Source organism: Gekko japonicus, unplaced genomic scaffold (assembly GCF_001447785.1).
Source record: "Gekko japonicus isolate JY-2015 unplaced genomic scaffold, Gekko_japonicus_V1.1 scaffold1076, whole genome shotgun sequence".
NCBI lineage: Eukaryota > Metazoa > Chordata > Lepidosauria > Squamata > Gekkonidae > Gekko > Gekko japonicus.
In genome coordinates this window covers 485,019-495,781 of record NW_015162512.1, presented here as the reverse complement: position 1 = coordinate 495,781, position 10,763 = coordinate 485,019, and the positions used below count along the sequence as shown (strand labels likewise).

At 48.8% G+C, this 10,763-nt stretch overlaps 1 protein-coding gene across 1 annotated transcript in view; it reads right to left on the bottom strand.

Annotated features, from left to right (window-relative positions):
* The window catches only part of LOC107106080 (caM kinase-like vesicle-associated protein), a 28,831-nt gene that overhangs the window by 13,314 nt on the left and 4,754 nt on the right, over positions 1 to 10,763 (bottom strand). The window contains exons 3-4 of the mRNA XM_015406166.1: positions 6,236 to 6,310; positions 3,217 to 3,355 (exon numbers count right to left, since the gene is read on the bottom strand). Of these exons, the coding sequence (XP_015261652.1) occupies positions 3,217 to 3,355; positions 6,236 to 6,310 (214 nt within the window). The remainder of the gene's footprint in view (positions 1 to 3,216; positions 3,356 to 6,235; positions 6,311 to 10,763) is intronic.

The following is a 10,763-nucleotide window of genomic DNA, read 5'->3' as shown; positions in this document are numbered from 1 at the left end:
GACCACAAAATGGCCACCGTAGGAGGTGGAGCTACAGAGAGAGAGAGGCCCAAGTGCAGAGGACAAGAGGGGTAATCTTTTAAACATACACCAGGAAAGAAGAGTCAGAGAGAGAATAAAACCAACACTGTAGAGACAGCTGCCATCAAGACAGATATCCAATGGCCAATCAGAAGCCCTGCTGGGCAGGAATCCCACCTGGCCACACCCACTTTCTAAAAACATTTGGCAGGTGCGATGGTGCCCACGGGCACCATGTAGGGGACCCCTGCCCTAGAATCTCTGACACTCCTTGAAAGTTCGTATCAAGTGCTGAGGTAACGCCAAACAGGATTGTGACTAATGCAGAGGAACTAAGAACGGTGACAGTAACGATTCCTGTCAGTTCATTCTATCCCTTTCCACTCAGCCTCGACCAATTCCACATTTAGTTTCTGTCTCCCCTGCCGAGCCACATACATTCAGACCATGGTGGAACTTACAGAATGAACATAATAACCCCCACAGCCCAGCAGTCCACAGGACGTCCATAACGTTGCCGGGCAACCACCTCAGGCGCTGTGTGGGGAAAGACACAGGGGTCAAAGGAACGTTAGACAGACGTTATAGCCAAAATACAACCCACAGAGACGCGAGTCAGGGCTAATTTTTCCCTGCGCTTTTCATAGCTACTTAAGAGAGGCAGATTTCAACAGGTGCTTCCCCCTGCCATATCTCCATGACAGGAGAAAAGCTGCACCTGTTGAATGGTCCCATCTGCCAGGCTATTCTTAAAGGCCTGGGGGATGTCAGGAACAAAAAGATGACAATTCTCCAAAGCTTCTCGTTTCTATGGACAGGGCATGAAGTTGGTACAGGGGAGGGGGGTACCCCGGAGTGACAAAAGAGCATAACATACCCAAGTATTCGGGAGTCCCACATGGCTCTGTGATGGCCCCATTCTCAAAGCGTGAGAGATAAAAATCCCGCAACACCACCTTGGAACGGTTGTTCTGGTTGTAGTACATGAGTGCCGTGCTGGGGGGGGGGGGGTTAAAAGAAAACCCAGAGTTAGTCATCTTAACGTTAGATTGCTGTAATATTGTACATTGCCACCAAACATCAAGAAATCTGTGTTTTACCTTTCATGTCCTAAAGACTAACAACGTTTATTTCCATATGAGCGCCTGTGAGTCACAAGCGTCACAGCCCACTTCGTCAGATATCTTGACGATATCTGTCTGACAAAGTGTGAGGTGACTCATAAAAGCTCATATGGAAATAAATGTTGTTAGTCTTTCAGGTGACGCTAGATTATTTTTCCCCCTTTTGATTTTGCTACAACAGACTAACACAGCTAACCCTTAGGACTCTTTCATGTCACCACCATTGTGTCTTTCACATTATCGTTCTAAACTGAATGTTATCTGTTCTTGGCCTGGTGCCGAATAAAGCGATACAGGGACGGATGTTTCATACAGCAAACTTCATTCCATTAATGAGTCGTCTCTGAAGTGATCTGGCTACCTGAAACATCGCCATGCTTTTTTTCTTACCCTTTTTCGCTGTGCAATCTTCCTTGAACTTTTTTTTTAAACGTTCTCAGTTGAGCGCTATCGCGCTAGACCAGTATAGCACTTCGGTGCTACAGTGGTTCCATTAAGATGCCTTGACACCATTGTGATACATTGCCAAGGCATCTCAGTAGTGCTGCTGTAGCACTGAAGTTCTATATTGGCCTAGCGCTATAATACTCAACTTAGCACTTTCAGGGGGAAAGTTTGAGGGAGATTGTGCAGCAAAAAGGGGTGGGGGAAAGCGCGGCGCTATTAGAAGTGCTGCAGACATTTTAAACAGCACACTACAGCAATTCAGAAGCGCAAAGAAGAAGTGAAAACGGAAGAAAGCAGTTTCCCCCAAGAATGGCTCAACAACGCTTTGCTAACCAGACGCAAGCGACTTTGTAGGAAAAGGTCAATAAAACCCGTTAGCGGCCAGTTGCTAAAACAGTTGTGTCTGGGGGGAAGCGTGGCTGTTAGCCCCGGAGCAAAGTAACGCGCGGCAGCCCGATCACATGTCCCGTTGAGGTCCCGTGGTTAGACCGTTAGGTGCCGATCACACAGCTATCCTGCAGTGCGGCAAAGAAGCGGCGCGGTGCAATCACACTGGCAATTGCTAGGTGCCGCTTCCGTGGCAAACGGGAATTTTTTTTCCTTGCCAAAGTTTGCACATGCGCATGATCGTTTGTGCGCATCCTGTGGAGACTTACAAAAAAACCCCACACATCCAGTTTGCAACAGGACATGGACGGGCGCCGGATGCCACGGGATTCACGCGGAAATGCGATCAGACGCCTGCCCTTGCCCCGTGTTTTCCGGAAACTAGTACCTTGTATGTGGTCGTTTTTTACTCCGCATCTTCAGGTGAGAAGCCATGGGTGCGCTACGCCTCCCTGATGTTCCAGTGTGATCGCGCCTGGAAAATCCGTGGGATGATCGTGTCTTCAGTGCAGCAAATGCTGCGTGTGAACGGGGCCTCAGTCTTCCTCCCGTATTCTTTCATGTGTGTATGCAAAGTGCCATCAAATCACAGCTGATTTATGGCAATCCCAGCGAGGGGCTTTCAAGGCAAGTGAGAAGCAGAGGTGGTCTGCCGTTGCCTTCCTCTGCGGAGTCTTCCTTGATGGTCTTCCAAGTACCAACCCTGCTTAGCTTCTGAGAACTGACGAGATCGGGCTACGCCATGCCGCCCTCCCTGCCATGTTCTTTCATTCCTCAAACTTAAAAAAAGGTTACTTTCCCTCAGAGTTTTTAGAGATTTGACAAAGCGTCCTTTGTAGGTTGTTAAATTTACTCTCTGTGAACTCCTCAGCCAAGTAACTTCAGTGTAAACCTATTGATTTCAACAGGCTTAGAATGGAGAAACTCTGCATAGGATGCACTTGTTGGGTTACATTCATATTTAGTCTTCCGAGGATGCAAGTCCTGTTGACTTCAATGGCACTTCTGGGGTAACATGCATAGCAGTGGGCAGCATGAATTTCTCTGTCTATAGGGTAAATGTTAGATTCGAGTCCAGTAGCACCTTGGAGTCTAACAATATTTTCACAGTATAAGCTTTCGAGAGTCAAAATTCCCTTCATCAGATGCCCTTTTCTCCTGAGGTGAGCTGTCTCCCCCAAGACCACTAGATTTGAGAGTTTCCCTGAGCAGAAGGACTCCCTGGCTCTCTCTTTACCTTAAGGTTGCGGTGGACGATGTGGAGGTTGTGCAAGTAGGCCAATGCTTCCAGCACCTGCCGGATGACGTTGCTAGCGTCCTTTTCCGTGTAGTAGCCCTGGTCTAGGATCCAGTCAAAGACGTCGCCGCCAGTAGCACTGTGAGGAACACACAGAATAGAGTTAAGATGGGGAACCAACCAAGAAAACACTCTTTGTGGTGTGTCTGTACTGGAGAATACCGAAGAAGGTTGGGATCCTACACTGGGACAAGACTTTCTGCCTCCCTTTCTTCATCAGCACTCTCTCTCTCTCTCTTCTTTTCTTCATTTAATTAAATTTTATTTAGATACATGCCCTTCTTTTCAGTTTGGTGTAGGGGTTAGGAGCGCGGACTCTAATCTGGGAGAACCGGGTTTGATTCCCCACTCCTCCACATGCAGCTGCTGGAGGGACCTTGTTTTCTCAGAGCTGTTCTCTCATGAGTTCTCAAAGGAGTTCTGTCAGCCCCACCTACCTCACAGGGTGTCTGTTGTGGGAAGGGGAAGGGAAAGGAGATTGTAAGCCGCTCTGAGACTCCTTCGGGTAGTGAAGGGCGGGGCATAGATCCAATCTCCTCCTCTTCTCTCTCTCTCTTCTTTCCCAATGGGGAGCCAGAGCAGCTTACAACACTGTTCTCCGTTTTATCCTCACAACAATCATGCGAGATAGGTTAGGCAGAGAGCGTGTGACTGGCTCAGGATTGCTCAGTGAGCTTCCATGGCAGAGCAAGGATTCACACCTGGTTCTCCCAGATCCTAGTCTGGCACTCTAACCAATAACCGAGAAAAACCAATAAATAACTACTGTGCACTGACCAACCCACCCAAGAGCAATAGAAAAGAGACTTCAATACAATAAGTAATGCATGTAATCCATCATAGGACAATACACAAATTCATAATATCCCAAAGGGAAAGAACAATGTCCAGAATAACAATCTCTCATAACAATCAAGTCTGGAATAGATGTCCACAATGAAGTCAGATGTCCACCACTTTTCAACACTTTTCCCAGGTATAAATTAGTGTTTCGGACTTCAGGTCCTTCCTCAGGAGCTACAAGCCAATACTGTAAGTCTCTTAGCAGATTCTTAACAGGTAAACAATAATTTGGGATATTATGAATTTGTGTATTGTCCTATGATGGATTACATGCATTACTTATTGTATTGAAGTCTCTTTTCTATTGCTCTTGGGTGGGTTGGTCAGTGCACAGTTGTTATTTATTGGTTTTTCTCGGTCATTGTTTACTGTGGACTGTATTGTTGTTCTTGTTGACTCTAACCAATACACCTCGCTGGCTATTTTTAAGTTCTCTGTAATTTACTTCATTCTAATGATCTTGCAGTTCTGTATACTTCTCCTTGCGTACTCCCCCATTCTGCAGGTACCCGCCTTCCAGTGACATCTAAGATCTACCTTTCAACTACCTCGCAGGGTTCTTATGAGGATAAAATGGCGGAGAGGAGGACAATGTAAGTGGTGCTGGGTCCCTATCGGGGAGAAAGGTAGAGTAAGTATGTAGAGTAAGTAAATAAATAATTTTGGGGGAGAAGGGGGCCATGGCTCAGTGGCAAAGCATTTTCTTTGCATGCAAAAGCCAACAGATCAGGTAGTAGGTGATGGGAGAGATCTGAGACTCTAGAGAGCTGCTTCCAGTCAAAGGAGACAGTGCTAAACAGGGCTTTTTTTTGTAGAAAAAGCCCAGCAGGAACTCATTAGCATAATAGGCCATACCCAATGGCAGGAACTAATTAGCATATTAGGCCACACCCCTGACAGCACAGCTCATTCGCATATTAGGCCACACCCCCATGTTACCAGAAGTGTGGTCATCCAGCCACACCCACCTTTTGCTTCTTATTCTCTTTACCTTGTTTGTTGACAAAACCCAGGGCTTTTTTTTGGAGCAGGAACTCCTTTGCATGTTAGGCCACACATCCCTAATGTAGCCAATCCTAATGAGTTTCTGCTGTTGGGTGTGGCCTATTATGCTAATGAGTTCCTGCTGGGCATGGCCAACTTGGGAGCCAGCTGGAACTCCGTTCCTGTGCGTTCCTGCCCAAAAATAGCCCTGGTGCTAAACCTTGAGGGAACAAAGGTCAGATTCAGTGTAAGCTAGCTTCATGTCCTGCCACTGCAGGTTTCCCCAATGCGGTACCCGTGGGCACCACTGCGTCCACCAGTACGTCTTCTTGTCGCCTGCCAAGCTGTTCAGAAAGTGGGCAGGGCCTTTGTGTAGAGTGGGTTGTTATTGGCCAGTATCGTGCAAATGTAAGCATTTTCCATAGCTGCAATACCAGACGCAGCCACTGGAGGAGAACTAACAAGCATACTTCCTTATGGTTCCATAATAACCCCTTCAGGCTTCCTTGCTTTTTCTTTCCCCTTCCTTCGCTTTCTCCCTTTCTCTCCCCTCGCGCTTCCCTTCATTTCTTTTATTCCCCTTCTTTTGGGCTCCGCCTCCTTCAGCAAGCACTTTCGGGCTGGCATTCACTAGCTAGGATTGCCAACCTCCAGGTGGGGCCTGGAGAGCTCTCCAACTGATCTCCAGACGGCAGTGATCAGTCCCCCCCCCCCGGAGAAAATGGATGCTTTGGCAGGTGGACTGTATGGCATTATACCCTGCCGAGGCCCCTCCCCTCCCCAGGCTCCGCCTCCTAAAATTTCCAGGTATTTCCCAACCCAGAGTTGGCAACCCTGTGCGTGTGCCATCAGTTTGCAGCTGACTGACAGCAATCTCAGGAAACGAGAAGCAGAGGTGGTTTGCCCTTGCCTGCCTCTGCAGCGTCTTCCTTGGCGGTCTCCCTTCCAAGTACTGACCCTGCTTAGCTTCCGAGACCTGACGAGATCGGGCTACGCCACGCCGCCGGCCCTCCCTGGCAACCCTACCCACCCCATTTCAAAATTCCAGAGGGGCTACAGAAAGCTGAAGACCCCGGCACCGTTGTTTCGTGGAGCCTCAGATTGTTTCTCCTCACCTTGCGGGGAAACTTACAGTTCTTGGATGATGTAGAATTCTTTCCGCGTCTCAAACGTGTCAATCAGCTGTAAGATATTGGGGTGACTCACCCTGGAAGAAGAGCGCAGGCATTCATTAGCGTCCCGTTTTCCCACCTCCACGCTAGCATCCCTCCCCTCCCCCTTCCACCAGGCAAGTATGAATCTCTTTTTTCCCCCTAATCAACCTGTGAGGTCCTCGACACACAAACCCCACATTTGCCATAGTCTTTCTGTGTTACCCATTCCCTGCTGGTCTGGCTCTTTTGTTTGTCTCTGACAAAGAGGAAAGTCAGCAGAAATCTCAGCTTGCCCCTGAGGTCTTATCAATAATTCACACCTGGCCTTTAGCTTCTTTTAAAGAAGCTAAAAATGGCTCTTCTGATGTAGGGCAGATCAGGGGGAATCAGGTGCGCGGCTTTGATGGCTAACCGGTGCCAGTTGCAATTTAAGACGAGGGCTGCACACCTCTTTTTATCTTCGCTGGCCTCTGGTAGCAGCCTGACTCGCAGAAATGCAAGCTTCCTTTCAAGCCAAACGATGATTCATTTGTAAATATGGATCCAATGGCTGGGTGAGTTTCAGCATCATAAGGACAATGCCAGGCAGTTTGTTTAGAGAAAACAGGGATATGATGGGGATAAGAACATAAGAGAAGCCAATGTTGGATCAGGCCAATGGCCCATCCAGTCCAACACTCTGTCACACAGTGGCCAAAAATACCAGGTGCCATCAGGAGGTCCAGCAGTGGGGCCAGGACACTAGAAGCCCTCCCACTGTTGCCCCCCCCAAGCACCAAGAAGACAGAGCATCCCTTGCCCCAGACCAAGAGTTCCTATCTATACTTTGTGGCTAATAGCCACCGATGGACCACAGCTCCATATGTTTATCTAATTCCCTCTTGAAGCCACCCATGCTCGTAGCCGCCACTACCTCCTGTGGCAGTGAATTCCACATGTTAATCACTCTCTGGGTGAAGAAGGACTTCCTTTTATCCATTCTAACCTGAGAAGAATAGATTCTTTTGAACTATGGTGCTGGAGGAGACTCTTGAGAGTCCCTTGGACTGCAAGAAGATCAAATCAGTCAATCCTAAAAGAAATCAACCCTGACTGTTTCCTGGAAGGCCAGATAACGAAACTGAAGCTCAACTACTTTGGCCACCAAAGGAGAAGGGAGCACTCCCTGGAGAAGACCCTGATGCTGGGAAAGATTGAAGGTCAAAGAAGACGGGGACGGCAAAGGATGAGATGGTTAGACAGTGTCATCGATGCAACGAACATGAAATTGAGCCAACTTCAGAGGACGGCGGAAGACAGGAGGGCCTGGCGAGATCTGGTCCATGGGGTCGGAAAGAGTCGGACTAGACTGTGCGACTGAACAACAACAACAAAAACCTGAGTGCTCTGCAATTTTATCGAGTGCCCATGAGTTCTTGCATTGTGAGAAAGGGAGAAAAGTGCCTCTTTCTCGACCTGCTCTATCCCATGCATAATCTTACAAACCCCGATCATGTCACCCCTCAGCCTTCGTTTCTCGAAAATCTGATCCTGAGGGGTTGGCTGCCGTGCCATGCCAGATTTCCCCCTCCTGTCATGACTTCAGTTCTCTGCCTACCCCACTGCACCAGGCTTTCCAGAGAAATTTAAAAGAATATAAACTGGGTTTGAGGGAATAGGATCTAGGCTTGCCAGCCTCCAAGTGGGGTCTGGATCTCTCCCGCTATTACAATTGATCTCCAGACTACAGAGATCAGTTTCCCTGGAGAAAATGGCTGCTTCGGAGGGCGGACTCTATGGCATCGTACCTTGCTGAGGTGCCTCCCCTCCCCAGACCCCGCCTTCTTATGCTCCACCCACCAAATCTCTGGGTTTTTCCCAAGCCAGAACTGGCAACCCTAGATCTGGGCCTGGGTCTAAACCCAACCAAGCTCGGAACAATCGCTGAGGTAAAACTGACAGAAACAAGATGGTGTCTTTTAATAAGTAAACAAGGTTTGTTTAGAAAAACACACAATTTTAGATAAATTATGACGGTTGATGCCCTTGCTGTTATTCCATTAGCCTGCCTTCAGGAGGCATGAATCCCTTTATCGCTACTGAATAATCAAATGTCACACATCAGCTGTCAGGCCGACGGAGAGGGCAACAGGCTCAGAGGCCTTCAGGTCCCACCATACACCTAGGGTTGCCAGCTCCCGGTTGGGAAATACCTAGAGATTTTGAGGGTGGAGCCTGGGGAGGGCGGGGTTTAGGGAGGGGAGGGACCTCAGCAGGTTATAATGCCGTAGAGTCCACTCTCCCAAGCAGCCATTTTATCCAGGGGAACTGATATTAATAATCTGGGGCTCAATTGTAATAGCAGGAGATCTCCAGGTGCTACCTGGAGTTTGGCAACCCTATGAGATACCCACTGACATTAACCTGGAGGCGCTCACCAGGGCCTAGGTGCCTCTGAGGGTGGTGTGCCTCACTCAGTATGGATCAGGCCCTCTCTCCTTCCCATAGCAATGGAGCTGGCATCCCTGTGCTTCAGGTGGCCAATTCCAAGTTGGAAAACTCCTGGAGATTTGGGGGTGCAGCCTGGGAAGGCTGGAGTTTGTGGAGGGGAGGGACCTTAGTGGGTTGTGATGCCCAGGGGTCATTTCCTGCAGGAGCGCACAGGAGTGGAGCTCCGGCAGTAAAGAGCCCAGGGAGCAGGCACATGCAACAAGCCCCACCCCCTTCTCCCAGCAGCCCTCAGTCAGAGCAAGAAGCAGCCAGGTAAGGTGCAGAGCCCCCCCCCCCGGCCCCCCGGCCCAAAACAGTCCAGTGGCACCTTTAAGACCAAGTTTTATTCAGGTACAAGCTCTCCCTCCTCTGTGAGGGCAGATCTGCACATCCCCACCCCCCAATAGCTAGCAATCCAAAACAGTCTAGTGGAGCCTAAGCGGTGGGTGTTGCCTTCTGATACACTTCTGGTGTGGCATATGCAAATAAGTTATGCTAATGAGTTATACTAATGAGCTCCTGCACCTTTTTTTCTACGAAATGACCCCTGGTGATGCCCCTCCTCCACCTAAGCAGCTATTTTCTCCCTGGAATTAATCTCTGTGGTCTGGAGATCAGTTGTCAGTCTGGTGTAGTGGTTAGGAGCGCGGACTCTAATCTGGGGGAACCAAGTTTGATTCCCCACTCCTCCACATGCAGCTGCTGGATGACCTTGGGCAAGCCATAGTTCTGTCAGAGCCATTCTCTCAGAGCTCTCTCAGCCCCGCCCAGGGTGTCTGTTGTGGGGAGGGGAAGGGAAAGGAGTTTGTAAGCCGCTCTGAGACTCCGAGTGAAGGGTGGGGTATAAATCCAATCTCTTCTTCTTCCTCCTCCTCCAGGAAATCTGCAAGCCCTATCTGGAGGCTACCAACCATACCTACGCTATCCGGCTATGGTTGCAAAATGGGATATTTACTTTTGATTGTTATTTGTTCCCTAGCCTGGGACACGGATGCACTGGAAACATGTTGCTGGTTGGGATTATCATTCCCCTTGCCACTGGGCCAGCAGATGTAGATTTCCAAAAATAAGAATTTCCCCCCCAAGCATGGTGCCCCTCGGGTTGCCAAGTCCGGGTTTGGAAATACCTGGAGATTTGAGGTTGGAACCTGGGAGGGTGGGCTTTAGGGAGGGACAGGACTGTAGTGTGTAGTGCCGTATATTCAACCTTCCAGAAGCAACCATTTTCTCCAGAAGAAAAGGGAGGGAGGCTTTAAATAACTAAAGAACTAAAGAAATAAGCAAGCTATCTATGTAGTCTGGAGATCAGTTGTAATTCCGGGGGACCTCCAGGTCTCACCGTATGCCCAGCTTGAATGATGAAGCAGACTATTCGGGAGTTTGTAGGAGGCAAAGTTGTGTTCCGTTGTTTAATATGCCTGTCTGATAAGTGGTATCTGACCAAAGTAATAGAAGGTTGTCAGCTCTTGAATAAGGGTCTTCTCGAAACAGTCTTTATCGATTGTCTGTTGGGATTTGCTCGGCTGATGATAGATTTCTGCTTTAAGTCCTTGCCCTAAGCACCACGAGAGATCTACCCGGAGACTGTGCATGTATAGGAGGACTTCAGCTTGTACACTGTGTATTATGTTCTCATCATTAGGTGGTCCTTAAATTGTTGACGCCAATTGCTTTTTGTTGTTCATGCCGTGTATAACATGTTCTGATATCATCTACTACCATATATGTTTATAGATCCCCTATAATTAATTCACTACATGGCACTTCCGGTCTATGGCGACACACAGGCAGACACATCTCCCAGACGTCTCGGGGATGTAAACTGCACACCAGTGTGTGGGAGGGGGTCCGACGGGCCGCGACCCCCCGGAGCCTTGGTAAAAGGCTCCCAGCCAGGGGGCTTTTGAGGGTCCCCTAAAAAGTGACGGGAAAGCGAGCGGGGGAGGGGTACCTCCCAAACGCATAGACTGAACACGGAAGGAAAGAAGGGGGAGCAGAAAAATAAGCGACTAAAACTATTTTAAGAGACTTACCAGA